This window comes from Chelonia mydas, chromosome 7 (genome assembly GCF_015237465.2).
Source record: "Chelonia mydas isolate rCheMyd1 chromosome 7, rCheMyd1.pri.v2, whole genome shotgun sequence".
Lineage (NCBI taxonomy): Eukaryota > Metazoa > Chordata > Testudines > Cheloniidae > Chelonia > Chelonia mydas.
In genome coordinates, this window is record NC_057853.1 from 25,361,886 (window position 1) to 25,387,361 (window position 25,476).

General features: G+C 40.9%; 1 protein-coding gene and 1 long non-coding RNA gene across 21 annotated transcripts in view; one reads left to right on the forward strand and one right to left on the reverse strand.

Annotated features, from left to right (window-relative positions):
* The window catches only part of CCDC66 (coiled-coil domain containing 66), an 88,915-nt gene that overhangs the window by 42,169 nt on the left and 21,270 nt on the right, over nt 1-25,476 (reverse strand). For 18 of the 20 annotated variants that reach the window (XR_006292093.1, XR_006292089.1, XR_006292094.1 and 15 more), the window contains 8 exons: nt 25,015-25,176; nt 23,041-23,203; nt 22,411-22,533; nt 12,864-13,363; nt 10,580-10,617; nt 9,282-9,568; nt 6,637-6,764; nt 1,105-1,193 (listed from right to left, as the gene is read on the reverse strand). Coding sequence is in view for 6 of the 20 variants with exons in the window: in XM_043550625.1 (XP_043406560.1) it covers nt 1,110-1,193; nt 6,637-6,764; nt 9,282-9,568; nt 10,580-10,617; nt 12,864-13,363; nt 22,411-22,533; nt 23,041-23,203; nt 25,015-25,176 (1,485 nt within the window). In the remaining 14 variants the exon portion in view is untranslated. Of the gene's footprint in view, nt 1-746; nt 1,194-6,636; nt 6,765-9,281; nt 9,569-10,579; nt 10,618-10,765; nt 12,276-12,863; nt 13,364-22,410; nt 22,534-23,040; nt 23,204-25,014; nt 25,177-25,476 lie in introns of those variants that run through there. The other 2 variants (XM_037904273.2, XM_043550628.1) reach the window with 2 other exon arrangements.
* LOC122466502 lies at nt 9,564-23,108 on the forward strand. The gene is made up of 3 exons (XR_006292095.1): nt 9,564-10,898; nt 14,390-14,503; nt 22,980-23,108. It is a non-coding gene; the product is annotated as an uncharacterized LOC122466502 (long non-coding RNA).

Below are 25,476 nucleotides of genomic sequence, written 5' to 3' on the forward strand. Positions count from 1 at the left end.
CATAGTATATGGGGCACCAGAATTATTCAGGGAGGATGGGGTCCACCTGTCAGACATGGGAGCTGAGAAGTTTTTGGCTGATATTAAAGGGGGCATTAGGAGATGTCTGGGCACCTGGTTAAGTATGGGCGGGCAGCCAAGCTAATTGCTGGTGCCTCTCCTGGCAGATGCCCACTGTAGGTATTCCATGGGAAAGGGCTACAGTGATCAGATAAAATGCATTGGTAAAGGATTTAAAGGAGCGGGGGATGAGGGGAGGTTTGAGGCTCCTATGACTGGTATAGCAGGGAGCCAGCCCTCACCCTTCTCTATAGTCTCCCTTACCCCTCATTTGAGGAGGGGGGAGGGTGAGGTCCCTGCTGTGGGTTGGCTGGGGACCAGGGTAGGTAAGGGGGAGAGCTGACAGAAGCCCCCAGCTATATATTGAAATGATTATCGAATTATCCGCACTGTACACTTCTATCGGCCAGGTACTCCCAGACTTTTAAGAAAGAAGTTGTGGCCTAACTAAACCATGCTGCGTGTCTCTTGTCCTCTTTTTGGCGTAGCTGGACAATAAGCACTGCCATTCAGTTTTAGCTAGCTTATTCAATACATACACTGGTTTTTTGAGTCCTAGGTTGCTCACTAGAACACAAATTATTTATCTAAGTGATCAGACAGCTTTTTGGGCACGGCAACACTGAAAGGGGAAGAGATTTGGCATTTTTTTTCTTTTTTAGTGTGAGGCAAAAATTGGTATGTCATTAAATATTTAATACATTTATTTATATCAAAAATACATATATTTTAAATTCTACAAAAAGTTAATGTAAACAAACTTTCTATACCGCTGTTTCCTTACTACATAATCTTAAGAAATCTTCAAAGCAGAAGACCACTCTAAATAGCAAATAAATGCATTATATATTAGATTCAAGCATCTTCAAACAACCACATGGGGGGAAGGGGAAAAGGAACGAAACCACATAACCTGTCACATTTCATGTAGGAGACTAGACCTTGGTTAAAAAAGATTTAGATGCGGTTAGTAAATTACAGTAGCAAATATAAAGTGCTGTGCCTTACATTTTTAAAGCTGAAGTTTTTTGTATACTTATGTACCTTTTTTAAAATGGTGAAATAAAGTTTTCTTCTTGATTTATGGTTGGAACTAGACCAGTCTCCAATTCCTTCTGCTTCTGGAGGAGACCCTGAAATAATGAGTACAAAGTAAATGCTCTTCCTTCTCCACAAAATAGGAACAGTGGCAAGCCTCTATTTTATTTCTTAATCATACTTTTAAGGCTCTTTAACCATTTTAAAATATGTAATTATAAAAAAGACATGATAAGTCAAGCACTCAAAGTAGGAAGAATCCCCCACTAAGACTGCAGGTGCTGTTTTTCTTCAGTTTCCTTTTGCACGTGGAACGTGAGAGTCTTGCCTTCCATCTGCAGGAAGTCTGTGCCAGAGCAAGGAGTGGAACCTAGCTCTGACTCCCAGAACAGTGCCTCAAACAAAAGAAATGTCCTCTGTTCTTTGAGCTCAACTTCACAGTCTATCTGAATGAGGTAGGAATCCTACAGTACGAACAGTACATGATTATGTTATTAAATACTGCAGCTGTTCTAACAAGTTTTTGATTTGTAATTTCCTATGGATTAAAAAAACAGAAAAAGCACATTTTAGCATGGGTTTTAAGTAAAGTTGGATCCCAGAACATTTGAACTATACCAATAATTGGTAGGAATAATAGGCTATTTTTTTCTCTGTGCATCCTTCCTTGGAAGAAGATGAGGCACACATATGTTATCCTTGGCTAAGATGTGCAAGGCAACAGGAAGAATTGGAAATCAAGATTCTTGGGATCTATTCCTGCCTCTGGAGGGGCATGTGAGCTCTAATAGCTAAAAAGTGAACACAGTTAAAGATTTTAAATGCTGATTCTGAAGAGTGGTGTGGATAAAGCAGCACAAGTTGAGGCAGTAACACTAAAAATGTGGAGATTCTAGCCCTTGCTACGGCTCCTTTATATGGCTCCAGCTGCACTTGCGGCTGGTGTGGTCCCTGGAGCTACTCCCCAGGGGAAGGGCAGTGTACGGCTAACATTTTGTAGTACTGTAGTGGCAAGGGGCCCTAGTGGTGGACCAGGACCCCATGGGACTAGCTGCTGAACAAAAAGATGGTCCCTATGCTCAAAGAGCTTATGTAAGCCTTTTGCTCCTGTACACCCTCACCATAAGCCCTAACATAGAGGTAGGCTGGAGGCAGGAATGGAAGTGGCAAAACTTGTCTGTGCTTGGCAATTCCAAGGTGCAGCAAGGCCCATAGGTATGATGTTAGACTGTCATATATTTAGGCATGGAAAGATTAGATTTTTATTGGTACAATGTTGGTTTTGCCATACACGCACAAACTGATGAAAAAATATTTCCATCAGTAGTAACACATTTATAAAGAAAAATGCCGCTTAAGGACTTAGTTTGATTTAAAGATGTTTATTTTGCATGTTTTGACATATAATGTTGACAATTTGTGTGTTAAGTTAAAAAGCTTTAACTTTCTGAAGCTCACTGTCTATCATTAATTGTACGAGTCCTGCCCCCCCAATATCCCACAACTGTGATTTTAAAAATGCTTAAAACCCACAAATTTGCACTACTGTGAAAATTTTAGTAGATTAGAAAGGATTAATAATAAACATTGATTGATAGTGTTGCAGTAGCCTCAAGGTTGCCAGAACTTACATTAGAGGCTGCACAGACCCTGGAAGGAGCTCAGAAAGTGGAAAGGTGGCCTAATGGCTCTTTTGCCCCTCACTTCCTACACCAGGGCTGCACCTTGCATGCTGTGACCATTGAGACTTTGCACAACAGCTGGTACCTCAGTTCTGTTCTTATATTTGCAAGAAATGACCCTGTGCAACCTCTCAGTAAGAGGGAAAGAAAGATACTTGCAGTCTTCCTAAAACATATTTTTTGAGATCTTGCTCAGAAACAGGAGCTAAGGTACAGACTTACTATCAGTCACTGGACTGGAAAGGAGGTGACCAGAACTCAGTGAGGGTTTTTCTGTTTGTTCTGCTGCCTGCCTACAACACCTTTCCCTGGTAATTAAGTTTGAGTAAAACATGGGTGTCAGATCTTGCTACACCTGTGATGGAGAAAATGGAGCACTGCTTCATCATAGTTGGAAGAGGAGGGGAAGATATCTCTGCTTTTGGGGAGGAGGCTGTACTCATTCCCCTATTCACCCCTCTCCCATTTTTTAAAAAAATTCCTGCCTTTCCTAGGCCAAGGATACCTCTGCTCCTGTATTATTCCCTGCCCTCGGGATCTCTAACTCTGGGTCTGGGAGCATGTTTGGTGGGTGTTTTGTGGAACTCCAGTATGCTTGTTGCAGATGGCACATAAAGCAAATTTAGCAGCAAGCATCTCGTGAGTTCTACTGCCCATGTGCAAATTGCAGTTTTCAGAAGCTAAACATTCAGCGAAATTGGGTTGGATTTTCATGGACGGCAAAAAGCACGTGTCTGACTCTCAGCCAAATCCTCAGTTTTAAAGATTCTTTAAAGTACTAGAAAATTTTAGTTTGGTTTAAATAATTTTTTTTTCTTGGTGACAAAAATAAGGCTATGTCTATACTACCACTTACGTCAGTATAACTTACGTTGCTCAGGGGTGTGGGAAAAAAAACACACCCCTGAGTGACGTAAGTTACACTCACATAACCACCAGTGTGGACAGCTTTATGTTGGCAGGAGAGCGTCTTCTGTCCACATAGCTACCACTGCTCATTGGGGGTGGTTTAATTATGTCGATGGGAGAGCGCTCTCCCATCAGCATAGAGCAGCTACACAAGAGATCTTACAGCGGCGCAGCTGCTCTGGTACATCTGTGCTGCTATAAGCTCTCTAGTGTAGACACAGCCTAAATTATCCTCTGAACTACAGAAATACGATTAGAGCCAAAAGTAGTTAAACAAGGAGTTTCTCAGATCTGAATGGTGCATATAAAAGACAGATGCAAACAGGAGGATAGCAGGAGGGGCAGGAGGATAGCAGAGATTATCCAACAGTTAAATGTCCTAAATGCAGTAAGTGGCTGCTGGGATCATAGAATCATAGAATATCAGGGTTGGAAGGGACCTCAGGTGGTCATCTAGTCCAACCCCCTGCTTAAAGCAGGACCAATCCCCAATTTTTGCCCCAGATCCCTAAATGGCCCCCTCAAGGATTGAACTCACAACCCTGGGTTTAGCAGGCCAATGCTCAAACCACTCAGCTCCCACCCCCTTTCGGGATGACTCACCGAAAGACTCCAAAAGTCCATTCTTTGCTCGAACTAAGGTTTATTGAAAGAAAAACCTTTTCATCAATCTTTTGTCTTTGACAACAGAGACAGATGATATTCAGCAGGTAGGAAAACATCCCTATTTCACCCCTCTATGCTAAACCTGAAATCACTGATATCACCACCGTAAAGCACTAACACCAAACTTCTTTGCTAAGCTCACCTAGAACAAACTGCAGGAATGCTCAGCTTCAGTCTCCAAACTTGAACACCATTTTGCAAATATGGTGTAGCTAGAAGAATATTCAAAAGTGGTGGATCTCTGGCAAGCATTTCCATGAGCTCAGAGAAGCCCAGCCAAATGGAATTGGACGATCTAATGGATCCAGCTATATAGACCGTTCCTATTTACAATCTCCCAAGTGTACATGCCACCTAAGGACTGGTGATTTTGGAATCCCAGCTAGCTCATTCAGAATTGGACAATAAGGACGACTGCCACCTTTGTCTTCCTCATATTTTGCAGGGGCATTGTGTGGGGAAGGGGGTATATCTGGTACTGGTATACCAATGTGCAGGGGCAGAAGCAGGTCTCTCTAGAAGCACAGTAATTATTATAAAGATATTGTAACTGTTTATAGTTCTGCTGGAATGCTTGCAGACTTTCTCCCTCTAGCTGCTTTACCCAAGGTATCTGTCTTGCTTCTATAGCTGTAATGCTTTGGTGAAAGAAGTGGCACTAGTCAAAACTGCAAATTAATTACTTCTGCCAATAAATTACTGGTAGAACCTGCTTATCTTTTGGTTAGACCACTGATGCACCAAATAATATGACACTACATTAGGAAATATTCTCATTAGGAAAATAATGCAAACCAGGTCAGAGAGTTGAAGTTCCACTAGCAATTGTTCCTGCTTTCATAGCATGAATTAATTTTTAATGGCAGAATGGGAGTGCAATCTGAAAACAACCTGATACTGAATGAAATAAAGTGACACCAACACTGTTTGCAAAGGCCAGTTTTCTGTAGTTTAGTAGTTCAAACTGATGTTTAAAGTTCAGAATGAAAGGCTTTAATGCTATGCCTATGAATGGCTCCATACTGTCACACCAAAAATGTTCTGTGTGAAAGATATACAAACGTGTAGGGTATTAAAATGTGAGCTATTTTACGAGTTTTGTTATAGTATGCACTTTGCACTCCCACCTACACATGCCAGGTCATTTAGCAGAGGAAAACCGTGAAGCATTTGTGCTGGTCATCCAAGTCTACTACCTCAATTGGCCTGGGCACGCACAAAGACGAAGTAGAGAGAGTGTTCTCACTGAGATGCACAAATACCCCCACCTCCTGGGCACATGTGCCAGTGTTACCAATACCTGGTGTTGCTGCTTCCCTTTCCTGCTGGTCTCTGTTCCGATGAGTTCCCCTTTCCTCACAATTCCTTTGACTGCTCCTTAAAGAACCCCAAAATGTCTTTCTTTCTGTAGCCAGACAAGGTCTCACTGCTTCCAGCTGCAGTGAGCATATTTGCTTTGAATCACATTCTATTATCCACTAAATCACTTCTGTTTTACTAACTAGATGCACAGCAACATCATCTCAGGAGTATCTTGATCCCTATCCAAAAAAAGTATGTAGCCCTTCAGAGTCATCAGTTGATGTTTTATGTGTAGTGTCAGTACTATTAAATATTTTTAGCTTTCTACGAAAAAGAAACAGATCTCATTCAAACTGTTTTTACTAAATCTTGTGGAGATATGTCATTACCATTAATTTACTAGAGGTAACAGAGCAAACACTAAATACCTTATACAAATATGCACATGCTTTTCTTTTGAACAAATTAACTTATATAATATTCTGTTAAGCCACTTCTTATTTTTATAGATACACTGGGAATCCAAAAACAGACTTCAGTGTTGACAAAAGAAAACCTAATTTAGGGAAGGTGTTTTATAACAATTCATACTTCAAATTAACGAAGTAAAATATTTTTCATAGCTGCTATATGATTGCCAGCCCTGTTAAGTCTTTTGCTGTGAGTGGATAGCTACACCTTGACAGGCTCACCCACCAGTTGTGAGAATGTTATTCCCTTAAGATAGGGTCCTGATGCGCTGTGAAAAAATTATTCCACTTTTATCCCAGAGCTGAATCATCTCCCTTCCCCAGGAAGACCACTTTCTTAGGTGCTCAACTATCTCAACGCTAGGAAAAGAAAGAGGCTAAAGAAACACCAGGGCAAAAAAGTAGGATGAAACAAAGGGATAGAATCGAGAATAGGGCTAAAAGATGGGAAATGATTATGAAAATACAAAACTTTAAAATGTTCATTACAGATTTAGCTCATACTATACCTGGCGTAAGTCTGATAGTCCTTTGAGGATTGCCTGTTGTCGGTCTCTGTTTTTCACTACATTAGGATTAAGAAGTGGATCTCTCACATGATCAGAGCTAAAAATCTGTCGTGGTGTATGGCAAGAATCTAAAGATAAGTGTAAATCAAATTAATTATACTAAGTAATTGTTTCAGTTTTACTTTAATTTCTTCCAAGTAGTCTTTATATAGGCTTTGCAGATTTTTTTTTTAAATAATTAACAGAAAATATCAATGTTTATTTTTAAGCATGTTTTTTCTATTTCTATAGATTTAACTCTTCACAGTTGCAGAAAATTATGGGGCGATCAGACAACTAGGGGTTAGACAATAATTGTTAATGCCAATAGACGCTGAGATTCAAAAAAGTGAAAGCTGCATAACCATTAAAACACAAATTGTCAATATTACATGTCAAAATATACAAAGTAAATATCCTTAAAACAAACTAAGTCCTTAAGAAGCATTTTTTTTTTAAACTTTGCCTATCTGTAAATTTTGGTTACCATTAGAGCTGTCAAGTGATTAAAAAAATTAATCACAATTAATCATGCGATTAATCACACTGTTATACAATACTAGAATACTATTTCTTTAAATATTTTTGGATGTTTTCTACATTTTCAAATATATTGATTTCAATTACAACACAGAATACAAAGTGTACAGTGCTCACTTTATATTTATTTTTGATTTACAAATACATGCACTGTAAAAAACAAAAGAAATAGCATTTTCAAGTCACCTAATCTAAATACTGTAGTGCAATCTCTTTATCATGAAAGTTGAACTTACAAATGTCAAATTATGTACAAAAAAAAACCGCATTCAAAAATAAAACAATGTAAAACTTTAGAGCTTACAAGTCCACTCAGTCCTATTTTGCTTACATTTGCAGGAGATAAAGCTGCCCGCTTCTTGTTTACATCACCTGAAAGTGAGAACAGGCGTTCGCATGGCACTGTTGTAACCAGCGTTGCAAGATATTTACCTGCCAGATGCGCTAAAGATTCATATGTCCCTTCATGCTTCAACCACCATTCCAGAGGACATGCATCCATGCTGATGACCGGTTCTGCTCGATAACAGTTCAAAGCAGAGTGAACCGATGCATATTCATTTTCACCATCTGAGTCAGATGCCACCAGCAGAAGGTTGATTTTCTGGGTTGGTGGTTCGGGTTCTGTAGTTTCCGCATCTGAGTGTTGCTCTCTTAAGAGTTCTGAAAGCATGCTCCACACCTTATCCCTCTCAGATTTTGGACGGCACTTTAGATTCTTAAACCTTGGGTTGAGTGCTGTAGCTATTTTTAGAAATCTCACATTGGAACCTTCTTTGCCTTTTGTCAAATCTGCAGTGTTCGTAAATCTAACAACATGTGCTGGGTCATCATCCGAGACTGCTATAACATGAAATATATGGCAGAATGCAGGTAAAACAGAGCAGGGGACATACGATTCTCCCCCAAGGAGTTCAGTCACAAATTTAATTAACACACTATTTTTTTAATGAACATCAGCAGCATGGAAGCATGTCCTCTGGAATGGTGGCTGAAGCATGAAGGGGCATACGAATGTTGAGCATATCTGGCACGCAAATACCTTGCAACGCCGGCTACAAAAGTGCCATGCTAACGCCTATTCTCACTTTCAGGTGACGTAAATAAGAAGCAGGCAGCAGTATCTCCTGTAAAAGTAAACACACTTGTTTGTCTTAGCAATTGGCTGAACAAGAAGTAGGACTGAGTAGACTTGTAGGCTCTAAAGTTTTTGTTTTGTTTTTGAGTGCAGTTATGTAACAATAACAAAAATCTACCTTTATAAATTGCACTTTCATGATAAAGAGATTGCACTACAGTACTTGTATGCAGTGAATTGAAAAATATGATTTCTTTTATCATTTTTACAGTGCAAATATTTAAAAAAAAATTAAGTGAGCACTGTAAACTTTGTAATCTGTGTTGTAATAGAAATAAATATTTTTGAAAATGTAGAAAAACACCCAAAAATATTTAATAAATTACAATTGGTACTCTATTGTTTCAGAGTGCAATTAATCACGATTAATTTTTTTAATCACAGTTAATTTTTTTGAGTGAATCGCGTGAGTTAACTGCGATTAATTGACAGCCCTAGTTACTACTGATGTAAATACTTTTTCACTGGTTTGTGTGTGTGGTGAAATTGATGTTAATGGATATTTACCAAAAATCTAATCCTTCCAAGCCTATCTTTATAGCTTGTAGAGAGCCAGTTTTCCTTCCCTGCTAGATTTTTTATCACTAAAACTATTTCACAAGTGAAACCGTATTTCAGTTCCTAAAAAAATTCCAATATATTTATATACATATGTATTACCTAATAAAGTACAGTGATGCCTCATCACAATATATTGCTAATAAAAAGAACAAGTTAACTTTATTTTCTTAAACACTATCGACTAGTGGCCTACCAAGTACAAGCTCTCTGTGTAATACTGCGCCACAACTGATAAGTCTCAGGCATTTATAAGGACAAATGTCAGAGACTTCAGTGTACTATTTACATCAGGTATTCAAACAACTCTAAATCACTATAACCCCTCCCTCCTGCCATATTAATATCAGTTTACAATATGTTTCAGTACCATTAAACTGTCGATACTGTGGATCATGTGTTGAAGGTCTAGTCATTGGTGCATCTGGATCAAGGTAATAAATTTCATTTGTTCGCACATAGGGAATGAAATGAGAAGAGGGTGGCCGTTCAGGTTCAATAACTGGAGAAGATGATTTCCTCTGTTGCATGTCTGTGTTGATATTTTTCCCTCTTCCACTATTGCCATTCTGAATTGGGAAATTAGAAGTATTTATCTGCCTTTGCTGTACTTGGTGTAATCTGTTTTTAACTGCCGGAACAGGTGGTGATTCAGATCTGTGCAAAATAATTTTAGTTAGACTAAAATTTTCAAGCAATATGCTTCATTTTATTAATACACCTAAAAACTAATGAAATATTGTTTAATATATCTTTTAACAAAATTTAAAATTATGTTTTCCCTCCCCTATGTGCTTAATGTGCACTAGAAACATTTAGTGGGCCCTCTGATTCACTCTTTTTGCGCAAAGTGGCCAGAAACTCAATGGATCTTGCTAATTAGGAATTCCCAGATGACAAAGAATCAGCATGACGACTCTGTGCTACTTCTCTTGTCACTCCAGGATAGGCTGCATGGGTTGATGAAAGGGAGAATCTGCACAGCTCTGGCTATTCCCACTTGCCAAAATGGTCACTTGGGACCAAAGAGCAGTCTGAAGGCATGGCCAGACCTGAGAATCAGGCCATGAATATTCTATTAGCTTGCAGACAATTGTGGGCTCTTCTTTCCTAGACTGACTAGCATCCTATAATTTTCCTTCTATAGTATTAGACACTTATTTTAAACATTTAACAAAAATATCTGTTTTCTAGAATTAGCCATTTGCTCGTCATTCTTTCTGTACCTGAAAACAAGCTCTATGCAATTTATATAAGCAATACATATTATTTAAATCTCTGCTAGTTCTTTTAAGGATAAAATGCATTCTAAACACTTTTTTATGAAGGCAAATGCCAATGAATTTGCTAGGCAAAAATATATATATTACAAAAGGTTATGTTCCCTGCCCAAGTGACAGAAAGGAAAAGAGTAGGTCCTGTTCTTAAATAACTAAAGTTGCCCTCATTTTGGGACAGATTCTTCTGTCTAATATATGCCTTAAATGTCCAGCACAGTTTTCCCAAGTACAGTACTCTCTGAAATGTTTTTCATTTGAGAATGAAATATATATAAACTTTTATTTAAAAAATTGTATATTTTTAATAAAAAGTAAAAATTGCACTACAACATATCTAATTTCTCATTCTTAATTTCCTTGTAATAACTGATACAGAATACAGACCTACCTTTCTTCATTCAAATGACTCCACTGAGATTGTTCTCCCTAGAATAAGATCAAAAGTAAAAAAAAAAAAAAATCTGAATTTTTTATAACATATATTTTATTTTGTAAGACAAAATGATTTTTTTCCTTCTAAAGTTCCTAAAGCAGTGTTAGACCTGAATTCAGGTGAAATATACTTATCTAAGCCTTTACTCAAAGAGATACTATTATAAACATTGCAGACCAAACTCATTGCTGATGTAATTCTCTGAAGACAACTTACACCTCCATGAAGTTAAATGTGCAGAGTAAGTTTCGGATTTCCAGAGCTGATGCAAAAGGTAAGAAGAACCAGGAACATTAAGGTTTGTAATGCTAGTAATGATTCGGAGGCAGGGTGTGTACAGGTTTTTTGTGACTCAAGGGGACACCCTTGAGATCATGACACTCCCTGACCAAGTTCTGCCATTAGGGGAAACCTTACTAACCCAGAAAAGGACATGTTCTGGCCACTAGACATTGACCAGCTGCAAGCACACCCCTCTGCCCCGCACAGCATCCTGTGGCCGCAGTTTGCCATTCCTAGCCAATGGGATCTGCAGGAAGGGGTGGGCCACAGGGATGTGCTGGCTGCCGCTTCCCATGGCTACCACAGGAACGGAAAACCGTGGCCAGTGGGAGCTGCGGGGGGCCGTGCCAGCGGACAGTCAAAGTCAGCAAAATGTTTCGAGGCCCGTAATCAGATTACCCCGATGGGCCACGTGCGACCTACAGGTTGCCCACCACAGCACCAGAGGTACCACTAACAGCTACTCCTAGAGAAATTAAGGGTTAAAATTTCAAGCCTCAGAATCAGTTTGAGTCTAATAGGGTGTCCATAGGAGTGGTACCCTGGAAGAGTGATTAGGCAAGAATTCCTTCCTCAACTCTTGTGAAGCCAAGGAAGCAGCTGAGATCTCTGCTAACACTGTTGCATCAAAGCAAGTGAGACATAACACCTAATCAGCAACTCAGAAAAAAGGCTGGCATCCTAACAGGGAAACACAAAAATAAAATCTCTAGGGGAGGAAAAGGGTGTAAAAATGAACAATTCTCCATGGTATAAAACAGGATTATGGAAATACACACACCCCCACACACACCACACATTTTATATATATATATATAGGTGGAAAAGTACCTACAGGTTATTGGAACAATCAGAAACACTAGGGTATAGGACTTGATGCAGTACCTTTTATGGCTGGATCCATACTACCCAAAGCTTCAGGCTGAGCACCATTATTAAATGTAGGTCCCTTTTTCCAGACAAGGGAAAACCATTTTTTTCTTATAAATGAAAAATATTAATTTATATACAGTTTATTAGACTTTTGAACAAGCAATTTATACCTTACTTTAATTTATCTTGTATTTTCACTCAAAGGCCAACTTTCCTGAAAATCAACTGCAAAACTCAGTTGTAATAACTGCCATCGTCGTTGACTAACGTACGTGAAAAACTGTCTTCAGTTTCACAATTCTATCCTCCACATTCATTTAAGACACATACATGAATACCTACGGAATTCACAGATTACTTATTGTGCCCACAGCCTTTGAAGTAGTGCATTTCTAGCATTCATTTTCAGCCAAACAAATAAATGGCTTCTTGGCTGGCTACACAGAATTACAGAGGTCACTTTATCTCTGGATACATTTTTCACTGGAAAGTAGACCTGGTGTGAAGGGAAGGAATGAGGCACAATGTCAGTGCTGGGAGGTGAGCGGTATCAGCAGTATTTTCTTTAAAGTGTGGGAAGATATGATTTTTTTCAGCCATGGGCTACTGATGTGTGTTTAGTGGAATGGAAGAAGGAAGAAAAGGTGCAATTATAAAGTATGTACTTTGCTGTCATAAATTCTCTCACAAGTCAACAATGGCTTTTTTGGTTGTTTGTGAAAATTAACATTGTTCTCCTATATGTTTTCCTGCCTTTGATGGACAAAGAGGGTCAAGTCAGTTTCATAATTTCAATCTCCAAGAGTACAATGATACACAGGCTTGTATCTTGCTGCCAATCAGATTCCCTGTTTACACAAAGAATAAATGACAACTAAATAACAGGGAATAAATACACAGAAGAGGGTTATGGTGACATCAAAATCTAGGTGAATGAAATCTGAATGTATTATGTCACTAGAATACCTACGTTACTGAACTAAGTGCTGGAGTTGCACCAATGATCTAGCCCAGACTCAAATGAGATATTAAGTGAGCCAAGGTTATGATGAAAAATTTTTGCTGTTATACACCAAATCATTACCTTTGTTACTGCATGTCCCTTACTCTTTGTATTTGTTTCCTGGTGAGATGAAGGAGACCTTTCTGGAGAGACTTCTTTCTTTTGACAGAGTTTGCCAGGAGTATTTCTTTCTACCAATTGAAGCAGCTCTATCTGTCGTCTTACTTTCTTTTCCTCCCTTTGCTTCTGTAGCCGTCTAGGGTATCTTTCTGATGCTGGAATATACCTTTTCCCAGGTTTGTTTATGTTCCAGTCAGGTCTCTTTCCATATTTTTCCATAGGTTTTGTTTGTTTCTCTTTTCTTGCAAATTGATTATATAAATCAGTGTAACTGCCATTATTCTCTTTTTCTGATATTTTCTTTTTATCTGGATACTGCATTTCTTTCTTGCATTTTTTGATGTTAAATTTCTCTTTATATTCTATGGAAATATCTGGAGATGTACAGTCCACAGTTCTTCTTTCTACAACTGGCTCAGTGCATGTTTCAGTTCTGATGTACGCTCTGGTGTCAAAGTAATCTAAAAACAAAAGTATCTCTTTTACATTTTTCTAAGCAGGCCACGTGACTTCTTTGATTTATATTTCAGTATTTAGACTATAAATGCATTACTGCTCACTTCATTCAAAACACTGATTGCTACAATACTGGCATACTTTTTTATTCCTTCTGATGTTTCAGAGTAAACCGCACAGGGGAGAACCAATATAGTGACCAGATAAACTCAGTCCATGTTTAAAAACATGGGGAACAAAATGTAAGAAAACTTAAAATATAAATGAAATGAAACTACATTGTCTTGATATATAGATTCGTCTTGTATTGTGATAGACCAATGATGAACAACAACATGAAGCTTTTATATGAATATTTAAGGTGCATCTTGTTCATAGTTTGTCAGATCTTATTCACCATTTTAAGTGCTACTGAGTGTAACAGCCATTCCCTATCTCGTTTCTTTTTTCTGTTCTCCGACAGAGGTTCTGAATTAGGAGCTGACTCAGTAACCTGTCACTTGGATCCCCACCAATATAGGTTAATTGGGATCTAAGTGGAAGACCAATTAACAAATAGAGTCACAGCTGAAGGGCTAATTAGATGGAAAAGCAATCCTAGCAGCTGGGAGCAGATACATAGAGAGGAAGGAAACCCTGGAAAAGGTGGAGGTGCAGAACTTGCAGGAAGACAGAGCTGGTTGTTCTTAGCACTGCTTCCTTTTCCCTTAGCAATAAGAGGGGAGCTGACTAGGACTTGTACATATGTAAATAGTACGACAGATAGTGGCCTGATAGAATGCTATAATAAAGAACAGAGGTGGGGAAGGTGGCTGGAGGGAGTCTGGTCTGTACCTAAGGCAAGAGAGACTCCCAGGGGACCACGCTGCAACATACTTGGGGGTTTCTCCAGGACCCATATCCCTCATCTGTGCAGGAAGCCAAAGAGTGAGCCGGCACAAGGGTCAATGGTCTGGGACATAGAAGAAATCATGAAATGGATCATGGAATAGTAAAAGGAACTGCAGTAATCCATACAGTTTTTTCAACAGTCCTAGCAATCAGAGCAGCAGGCCCAGATGGTGTGGCAGGCAGACCAACAGAAAGTTCTCCAGGACTTTATGAAGGAACAGATGGCCGTACAGCATGGGATACTGCAGAATCTGGTGAGTCCCGTGACCGGGGTCAATAGAGCCCAGGGAACTGGACATTGTGAAGTGGCTCCAAAAAATGACTTTGAGGCCTTTCACCAAATTTCTGAGAGGGTGGCTTTAAGTTCTGGTTCTTTAAGTTTGCAAGTGGCTCCTTGCAAAGCCCAAGCATCCCTAAGTGAAGAACATGCCATTGCAGATTTGTCAGAAAGATCCCAACAGAAATTCAGGATGGCAAAAAGCAAAGAGGCTGTCACGACTGGGCTACTAGCTGGTTGTTACCCCCAGAGAGCCAGGGGGTGGAGGAAGTGATGGATGTCTGATCGTAGAATAGTTTTTGCAAGGTCTTCCTGCGGTGGGGAGTATATGGGTGCACTGGCACCAATCCTCGACATCAGACAGTGTGGGGAAGCTGACTGAAAAATTCTTAGAGGCCGGGCTACCCAGAAAGACAGTCCATCTCTTGCTGGGACAGGAGATGAGAAAGAAGTTGGTAGATGCTCAGCCAGGAAAAGGGACTGAGAGAAGTCCAAAGGGACCTCATACTCTGCCAGAGAGGGATGGTGTGTTACCAATGTCGGTGGCCAGGACCCATAGAGAGTGTTCGCATATGGACTGCAAGTTGGTGAGGTTCTGTTCTGTGAGACATGATGAAACTCCAGCAGATGTTAGCAGAGAGGGCAGTAAGGTTAGAATGTGTACATGAGGAAAGGAGACATTCCTCTTGGAGGTCAAGAGAGTGTTTATATGGAAGGTGGGCGTGGTGGAGGCTTTACCCCATCCAGTTGTGTTGGGTCTGAACTGGAAACCCTTCCCAGTGAGAGAGAGAACTCCAAGGAGATCACAGGATCAGTTATGGAATGTGGAAAAGGAGCTAGAAGAAGGGGGCTGTCAGATAGAAATTAAAAAAAACCCAGACAGGAAGATACAAGTCAGGAAGGTCAACAAGAGAGAAGAGTCTGGTAGAGGAGGAAGGAAAACAGAGGTATAACAGAGGCTGATGACTGAGACCCATAGGGATATAGCTGATAAAACAACGGTTTACCGGGGAGTCCCAGGAATGGACCAGAGCAAGAATGAGATGTCGGGGCAGAACAGAGTGTCATGGAGAGTGGTGAAAACCTAGAATTAGAGGTAGAGTTGCAACAAATTAGAGGGAAGGTCAGATTGTCTTCATGCCAAAAGCACTCTACTGACAGGCAGAGACTGAATTGCGGGGACAATCCCCACCCACAGTTGGGTTTTTTGTGGGTGGGTGGAAAACAGAAGACAGCCACTGAGGAGCTGGGAATAACCCCAAAGATGGGGTCCCAAAAAAATCAGAGAATGGTGATAAAGGCAAGCTCAGCCCGAAAGAAAAGAGAGCATTTGGAAGAAGGTGGGGAGGCATGTGACAGGGGATTTGAGTCAGGAGCTGACTCAGTAACGTGTCACTCAAATCCCCACCAATATAGGTCAATTGGGTTCTAAATGGAAGACCCATTAACAAGCAGGGCCACAGCTAAAGGGCTACTCAGAGGAGAGAAGCAACCCCAGCAGCTGGGAGGAGATAAATAGAGAGGAAGGAAAACCTGGAAAGAGTGGCGGGGAATGCAGAACCTGAAGGAAAGGAAGAGCTGATCTTTTCCCCCCCAGAAGTAAGAGGGGAGCTGACTGGGACGCATATATATGTAAATAGTACTAAAGGTGATGGTGGCCTGAGTGAGAGTGGTCTGTACCCAAGAAAAGAGACTCACAGGGGACCGCCCCATGACACCCTCTCCTTCTAAAAGGGAAAACTTTGTTTCAGTCTTTAAAACAAACAAATAAACCACCTTCCCACCCTACCAGTCCCCTTCATACAATACATTAGGCACACCCCAAATACTACTTAATTCCTTAGAATTTGCAAATCTCTACTGATCTTTCTATACTTGCTGCCAAGCCCAAAATATAGATTTCTAGTTAAAGAAACAAAAAATATTTCAATGGAATTTCCCAACCCATTTGAGGGCTGGAGGTTAGGTATTTGTTGCAATAAAGCAACATCAATTTAAACTAAAAGGCACACAATGGCTGTATAGTTTTACTAAATATAATTTTTGCCTCAACTATAGTGCTAAGAAATGTAAAGCATCCTTGATCTTCATTTCAAGTAATAATGTTTCACATCTGGGAACAAACTGGAAGGTCTAGGCATGTGTTAGCCTAAGGACCTCTCAATATCAACTGGCAAAGGTTCCTGTCAGGCCTGACAAACTCACTACACCTAACACGTTGCTGTTATAGTATTTATCTATAAAGAATACCATGTGAGTTCTTAAATGAAAGCCAGGATCATACTAGTCCTTAATATCATTGTGAAATGTATGTACTGATTTATATTTAAAGTTATGTATATTAAAAGTATGTCCCTATAGTTTGTTTCAAGGTGTTACTCCCCAGGAGAGGTGAAAAACCAGTTTTGTCAGACAAAGGGATGTATAGGCACATGGCTACGTAGGCTTCATACGTAGTTTAAGCATTGTAAGCAAAACACAATGGGAGCTACACTTGCATTTCAAGACATCTTGACTCTGGGGTCAACACAATGAGTGTTGGTTAATATAAGGAGAAGCAAAAAGCCATTTAGTTATCCACTGACTGAGGAAACCCCTTGAAGGGGGTGGGGTGTATTCATGAAAATCTGGATCCTGGTTTTTGTCTGAAAACCAGCAGCTCTGTCTAAGACTGAATCCCTGGGAGAAAATGGTTATAGTTCCTATTTTATAAAGTAGATTAATAAGTGCTCCTAGTTCTGTTTCCACCCATTAGCCTTACTCAGTATCTCTCTCTCTGTTTGATCATAAGTTTATGATTTTTCATTATAAATACATTTCACTGCTGTGGTGTTATAAAGGACCTGATTTTGAGTTATATCAGTCAAGCTGTGTGTATATGTCTCCTTTGGGGATAGTGAACCTAGTAATTACAGTGAATGTCCAGTGACAGGGGCTGTACACTATAGGGAACATTCTGAGGGTTAAGGGGTTGGTGTATACTTAGCACTAACCTGCACAAAGAGGAGGTCCGCAGAGACCTGGAAGTAAGTGCTTGTGGAGCCAAAGGCTGTTTGTTTCAGGGAACTGAAACATAGCAGGGACAGACAAGATTAACTCCACACTAAGGGCATGTAGTGATGAAGTACCTGACTACCCAAGCACCCTCACAGTGTGAGATTTGGATATACCAACTACTTTTATGCATGTTTTGCAAGGAGAAATTGTGGAAGGCTTTGCCAATTGTTAAACAAAATGCTTTTGTACCCTAACTCCAAAATCACTAGCAGAAATTTTCTAGTATCTTCACTACCTCTTTAGGGCCCCAATTCATAAGATACTAGGCACGTATTTAAGCATGAGAATAATTCCACTGAAGTTAATGGAGATACTCATGTATTTAAAGTGAGGTATATGTTTAAGTACCTTGATGAACTGTGTCCTATTTTGTTTACTCTCATGACCCTAAGTTAGTGCCTGACACTGCAGTCAGACCCATATGAATTTGTTATAAGATAGCTAATGGACTATGCCAAGCACTCTATGTATTCAAACCCAGTTAATTTATTAATTAATTAATACAGTTAATTTGGGCAAAAGGCTGAGAATACTCTTATGCAGTACTTATGTGCCTTCATGTTTCGCAAGTCTAAGCATGTTTTCCTTTCTTAGGACTATCACATCTCGTCCAGTGTTAGGCCTTGTCTACACTACACAGTTTTGTCAGCAAAAGGCGGCTTTTGTCGACAAAACAGTGGAGGTGCAAGCACTATAATGCTCCTCCTGTCAGCAAACTCTCCTGCTTTGTCAACAAAATAAAACTCTCTCGATGAGAAGTGTAGAGCTTTTTGCGGCAAAGTTAGATCGACAAAGCATCAGTATAGACACTATTTGTTACGCTGCTATAACTGGCCTCCAGGAGGTATCCCTGATGCCTTCCATGACAGCTCTGCTCACTGTTCTGAACTCCAGAGCCCTGCATCCAGCTACACAGGCATGCGCCCTTTCCCTTTCTAAGCCCAGGAAGTTTTGAAACTGCTCAGTATGGAGAGCTCATACCGCTACTGCCCAGCTGAGCATGCCAGCTCCAGCAGCAAACACAATCCTGCCTGGACTACTGGTGGATCTCCTAGGTCTGTGGAGAGAGAAGGCTGGGGGAGAACTCTGAGGAAATCATGGAATCAAAACATTAACTCAGAATCCTGCTTGCCCTGGCACTGGAACTGCAGCTGCTGCTGGGGGGGAGGGGAAGGGAGGGGTAAGAAGGGGAGAGACTGCTGTACAGGGGAGGGAGGCAGGAGCAGGTGTCGAAGTATCCCCTTCCCACTGCCAGTGTACTAGTCTCTGCTGAGCTGGGCTGGGCTGGGGAGACATCACCCGTTTGTGCACCAGCTTTTGCCTCATGATTGATTGCTTCTGTGGGTTTCTTTTGTAAGTGTTCAGCAATGTCAGTTTGGTTATATTACAGAGTGCTACTTTAAAAAGTGATTTTAAATGTGTTACTTTTCATGCACACACAGTAATCATTACAAGGTTCACAGCACAGTGCAAACAAGGCCAGGCTCAGCACACTACAGCAACACACGTTACTGTGGCTCAGTGTTAATATGCTCCTTCAAGGCATCCCCACAGCCGAGTAGCCCTTTGTTGGGCTCCTCTTATAGCCTTGTGATCCTAATGCACAGCACAATACTGAAGAGCAGATCCATACTTTCTGATAGAGGTGGCTGGGTTGCAGGTTATAAGGGCAGTTGAAAAGCAGCAGGGTGGATTAAAAATCAATGATTTTTTAAATTTAAATCAGATAGGTTTTTTCCCTCCAAAAGCATTTTATCAAACTATCTAAAGATACAGATATATTATAGCTCAAAGATATCATCATGGAATAGGGATTATAAATTCTAATTCTATAGGTTTCAGAGAAGCAGCCGTGTTAGTCTGTATTCGCAAAAAGGAAAGGAGTACTTGTGGCACCTTAGAGACTAACCAATTTATTTGAGCATAATGCATCCGATGAAGTGAGCTCCTCAGGGCTTTGGATCCAGCCCGCAGGACTGCCCCCCCCCCGGGTTCCGCAGGCCCTGCTCCACTCTCAGAAGAGGCCGGCACCATGTCCCTGGGGCCTCGGGGAGGGGGGGGAGGGAGCAGAGGGCTTCGTGTGTTGCCCTTGGCTCCAGGCACCGCCCCCCGCAGTTCCCACTGGCTGGGAACGGGGAACCGCAGCCAATGGGAGCTTTGGGGGAGGTACCTAGAGGCGCGGCAAGGGCCGCTTTGTGGTGCAGGGCCAAGACAGGCAGGCAGGGAGCCTGCTCTGGCCACGGTGGGCGCTGCTGCTACCCCAGAGCCGCTTTAGGTAAGTGGCGCCAGGCCAGAGCCCGAACCCCTCGTGCATCCCGCCTGCCCCCCAACCCTGAGCCCCCTGCTGCACTGTGCACCCCAACCCCCTGCCTGCACCTCGAACCCCTCCTGCACCCCAACTCCCTGTCCTGAGCTCCCTCCCGCAGTCTGCACCCCCTCCTGTACCCCAGCCCCCTAATACACCCCCGCACCCTTCCTCTGTCCCAATCCCTTGCCCTGAGCCCATTCCTGCACCCACCCACCAACACCCCGCACTCCCTCCAGCACCCCAACTCCCTGCCCCGCATACAATTTCCCCACCCAGATGTGCCCCTCGGCCCAAAAAGTTTGCCCACCCCTGGATTAGAGACCCAATCTTATGGGGTTACAAGGGCTTCTGTATAGATGATTTAGGTTAATCTACCCAATGGGACACCATGCTCAGTCTAGAATATACCATCAGATACTTAGTTTTGCAGTTCTCAAACTGTGGATTTGTGTCTCCAGAGATAATTTTTGCTGTTAACAAGCTTATTTTAAATAAATATAGACAGGTGAGAAATAACAGACCTCAACCCTATCATCCCTCTGCAAATTTGTGTACACAGAGTCAATCCCTTACATCTCTCTAAAAGTGCAAAGTTTCAAAAAGTTCAATGAATAGAAGATTGTTGGGGGCGGAACAATACTCCGCCCCCACTATAATCAAGAGATGGCCTAATCTGACGACGGTTTGTGAACAAAATCATGAAAAAAAAGATGGCACTGTCACAGCCAAAGTTCTCAACATTGGGCTTAAGAGAAATGTTGAACACATGCTGAGTACCCTAAAGCCTATTTCTGTAGGCTTGAACAAAATGCAGGGAAATATCTGTTTTATTGCTGACGCTGTTGAAATGTGGAAGGAACTGAGTGAGATCTTAAAAAGAGAAATATGTAATGACAGAGTTAAATTACAACCATTAAAAAAAAGAATGGGACAAGCACTATCTCCAGCTCATTTTCTTCCAAATATTCTCAATACTCGGTACTAGGGTCAAACCTTAACTGCTGAAGAAGAGGAGCTGGCTATGACATGGACATCCAGGAATCATCCCTCCATAATGCCAACTATAATAAACGTCAGAGCTCAGGATGAACCATTCAAGAAATATGTTTGCTGATGATGTTTTAAAGAAAGTCACACCAGTGAACTGGTAGAAGTCACTTAAAGCACTTGAATTTAGAGACTGTTGAAGTGATAATCTCACTTTTAACAGCAAAAGCTTCTTCTGTTGGTGTAGAAAGAATATTTTCTTTCTTTGGATTAATTCATTCCAAACTGAGAAATCATTTGGGACCTGAAAAAGCAGGAAAGCTCGTTTTTTTTTCCCTCCAGATTATGAACAAATAGGAGAGTTTGCTGACAGGAGGAGCATTATAGTGCTTGCACCTCCACTGTTTTGTCGACAAAAGCCGCCTTTTGCTGACAAAACTGTGTAGTGTAGACAAAGCCTAACACTGGACGAGATGTGATAGTCCTAAGAAAGGAAGGCATGCTTAGACTTCTAAGGGAGGTTGCAGTACTGCTACCCTTACTTCTGTGCTGCTGCTAGTGACGGCACTGCCTTCAGAGCTGGGCAGCTGGAGAACGGCGGCTGTTGGCTAGGAGCCAAGCTCTGAAGGCACAGCCACCACCAGCAGCAGTGCAGAAGGATGGCATGGCATGGTACTGCCACCCTTACTTCTGTGCTGCTGCCTGCAGAGGTGGGCCCTCTGTCGGCAGCTGCCACTCTCCAGCCACCCAGCTCTGAAGGCAGCAGCGCAGAAGTAAGGGTGGCATGGTATGGTATTGCCACCCTTACTTCTGCACTGCTGCTGGCGGGACACTGCCTTCAGACCCGGGTGCCCAGCTAACAGCTGCCACTCTCCAGCTGCCCAACTCTGAAGGCAGTGCAGAAGCTAGAGTGGCAATACCACTACCCCCCCTTAAAATAACCTTGTGACACCCTCCCAATTCCCTTTTGTGCCAGGACCCCCAATTTGAGAAACGCTAGTCTTCCCCCGCCCGTGAAATCTGTATAGTATAGGGTAAAAGCACACACAAGACCAGATTCCACAGTTTGGGACACGTTTTTCATGGCTGTGAATTTGGTAGAGATCTATCTACGAAGCATTGCAAACCCTTCCCAAAGCAATCTGTGGCTAGTTGCACAGTGGGATAGCTACCCACAGTGAACTGCTCTCTCTGTCAATGCAAGAGCTGCTGTTGTGGATATGCTTCACTGACACAAGGACCGTAGTGTGGACATGCAACAGCGGTTTAATACAGCAGTGGCTGTACGTCGTCACAACTTGCGCTGACAAAACTCTCTAATGTAGACAAGGCCTTAGTTTCCCTATTGCTGCTATTTTATTTACTCTTGATACTCTAATCTGTCTAAGCAGTCACTTCTAGTTTTACTCGGTGCTGTATAAACAAGATTTGCCTCTACCGATAGCCTGAGCTAATGAAGGAGCTATTCCACTATTTTTTTCTTATAAAATATGATACCCTACTGAATCATATTATTTTTTTGGAATGTATACCTGTCTGCACAGCAGTATCTTTCCGAGGAGAGGTTACGGTTTTTACATCTTGATGCATCTTATTGCTCACTTCATCAGAACAATGATCATGATTTACATTTGAAAGGCCACATATTTTATCACCTAAAAAGTAAGAAACCAGTGACTTAAACAATTTTCTATTAATGTCTATATAAATCACACTATCAAGTTAACCCTATCCCTGTAGTTTAATAATTAGACCTTCTGGGTTCTCGTCCTGACTCTGCAATTGGCTCACAGTGACACCTTGGCCACATCTCTTACCCTTTCTGGGGAAGATCTTCTAAAGAAATTACAGGATTTAGGAGTGCAAGTCCCTCTGAAAGCCAAAACAGTTGTACTTGTGCTCCTCAGTACTCCTGAACATCTCCACCTGTGTCTTTCTTCCATTATAAAAGGTGGATAATGCTGCTTGGTGTTTGAGGCTTGATTAACATTATATATGTTTAACTTTTTGAGATACTTGATTAAAAGGATAGAAGTTTTGTTCAGTTTCTGAAGCCAAAGAGCAATGTCTAGACTGACAGGATGTTTTTTCTCAAAAATAGGATCCACAGCTCATGCAAACCCTCCAAAAATAAAATGAAATATATTAAAGTTGGTACTTGCCGCTGCCGCCAGCACCACCACCAAGATTCTTCTGCAGTTTTGAAATGTCATGTCCTTTTTGAGCCAACTCTCGAATACGTTGTTCCTGTTTTAATCTCTGTGCCTGTTCTTGTGCTCTCTGCATTGTCTGATAGAGCTCATTTGTTTTAAGAGTCATGATTTCCTATCATAAAAAGGGAGACAAATGCATGAGATCATTTAGTCGGAGAATAAAATAAACAGGGCTGCATAATCTCCTTATAAGTTTACATCTATTCATGATTTTTTCTATTTGGGTATTTTTTTTAAGTTAGCAAAAGAAATAATAGAGATGCAAAGATCTTTATGTGAGGCTAACGGAGAGCGTAGTGCCAGCACTGTAGCAGCATAAAGAGCTAGACTACGTTGTGATCCCCTGTATCATGTGACTTGAAGGGAAGCAAAGAAGCAGGTATTAGAAAACTGTGCACCCTATACTTATGGAAGAGAAACAGCAAGTCATCCCCAAGCAGAGATGCTTCTTCACACTTTTAAGGCTCTGTGGGTTAAAGGTGCAGGAAATGAAGCCAAGTAACAGCTCCTTTCAACACATTACATACTTCAGATTGGAAAGAAGTGCCAGAGTCTGGTCTCCTCTGTGGCTCTTAGTGCATGTTGGTAAACGGAGGGGAGCATCTGATGGCAATAAGTTTCCCGAAGGGGCTGTGCTGCTTGAGGGAGGTGAGTCCAGTAACACAATGCAGTGAGGCAGGTCTTCTGTACAGGATCTCACTCCCCAAGACCTATAGGGATGCCTTTGATTTCCCTGCAGAATCTGGAGCCTTATGTGGCTTGAGATATACCTGCACAATGCCTTCCTTGAACCCCACAACATCTCTTCCAAAGAAGAGAATAACTCAAGTTATGTGGCTCAAAATATCAGCTAAATCATTTATCTTAATTTTATTTCTTCCACACATTTGTCCATAGGGGGTAAGGATGGGGCCCCTAGAACACAAAGTTTGAATCCACCAAGCGGTCAGAAGGCTTCTGCCACCGGAAGATTGAAATAAAATTTATATGGAGTGTTGGGTGGTGTTCACAAAAAGTATTCTAGTACCTCCAAAATGTGTCATTGATTTTTTGACATGACATTACTAAAATTTATTCTGGGGGGAAAAAAACTTCAGCCCTGACAGGACACATCTAGTCAAATACATTACATGACATTTGTGGGGTCTCTCAGAAGCATCAAGCTACAGACCAATACTCCAGGTTAGGTATTCTCAGACGGTATTGGAGTTCAAAGCAATTTTTGCTGTTTTAACTAAATTTTAAAAATGCTATTTTGGGTACAAAACATTGCCTAAGACTTTATCTTCCGCAGCTTTATTTAAAACTATTTGAGGTTTTTGTCCATCTTGGTGTCTTTTTGTGAAAATTGCCTGGACCTCAAACCACCCCCACCCACCAAAAAAACCCACAACCAACCCCTCAAACTAGTGAGTACACAAAATGAATTATATTGGTGAGGAGAGAGATTTCAGTTGAATGCATGTGACATTAATAAATTCATCTTTTTTAATTACGGAAAAATAGGTGGACAATGTCCCTTCTAAAGTGAAAAAAGCTTGAGGTGGTGTTCGGGGGAGTAAAGCAATACTTTTCCCCTCACAATAGGGTGGTATTAGTGCTGACTTAATTTTCTAGGCTTTCTAGTTTAATCAAAAACGGTGGGTAACATTTTTGAATCAATCCCATGGGTTCTGTCACTTCTTTCATTCAAATATTAAATATTAATTTATGTTAACAGACGTGTGGCAAAATCCCCTACACTGCTTCAAAAATCTCAAGATTTTCAACCTTAACTATAGTCACAAATGGAATTTCAACACTACTGTTGCCTCATGCATTATATAATAGTAACATTTACTATTTATTTCTAAGTCTATTAGGCATTGGCAGTTCTATTAAACACTGTCATTTACGTGCACAAAGTAAAGGTTTAACACCCACTTCCTTTTGTTTCTGTTTGAGCATATCCTCTTCAAACTGTTTTTGCATCAGTTCTCGTTCTCGTGCTAAGCAGTGTTCTTCTTCTTGTTCTTCCCATTTTCTTTGCTCTTCTTCCAGCTGCTTCTTCCTTCGCTTTTCCTCTACTTGAGCCATTATAGCTTTCTAGTGATGTCAAAATCATAATAAAATTTAGTAAAATTAACACTTAGTAGTATGCGTAATATAAAATGTATTTCATGTCTCCTATATACATTACAAAATATGTAATTTGTATTCTGATTCCATAAAAATCCAGTTCAATAAGAAAGATATTATTTTCTGTGCCACACAAAATAAATGAAACTTAGCTCTCTGGCAGGCAAACCTATTCAGCAGAAAGTATGCCAAAGAAAAATACAATTTTTAAAAAGTCTCACAGGGTGTGGGAGGGTGTACACACATGCCCCTGAATTGTATCACATT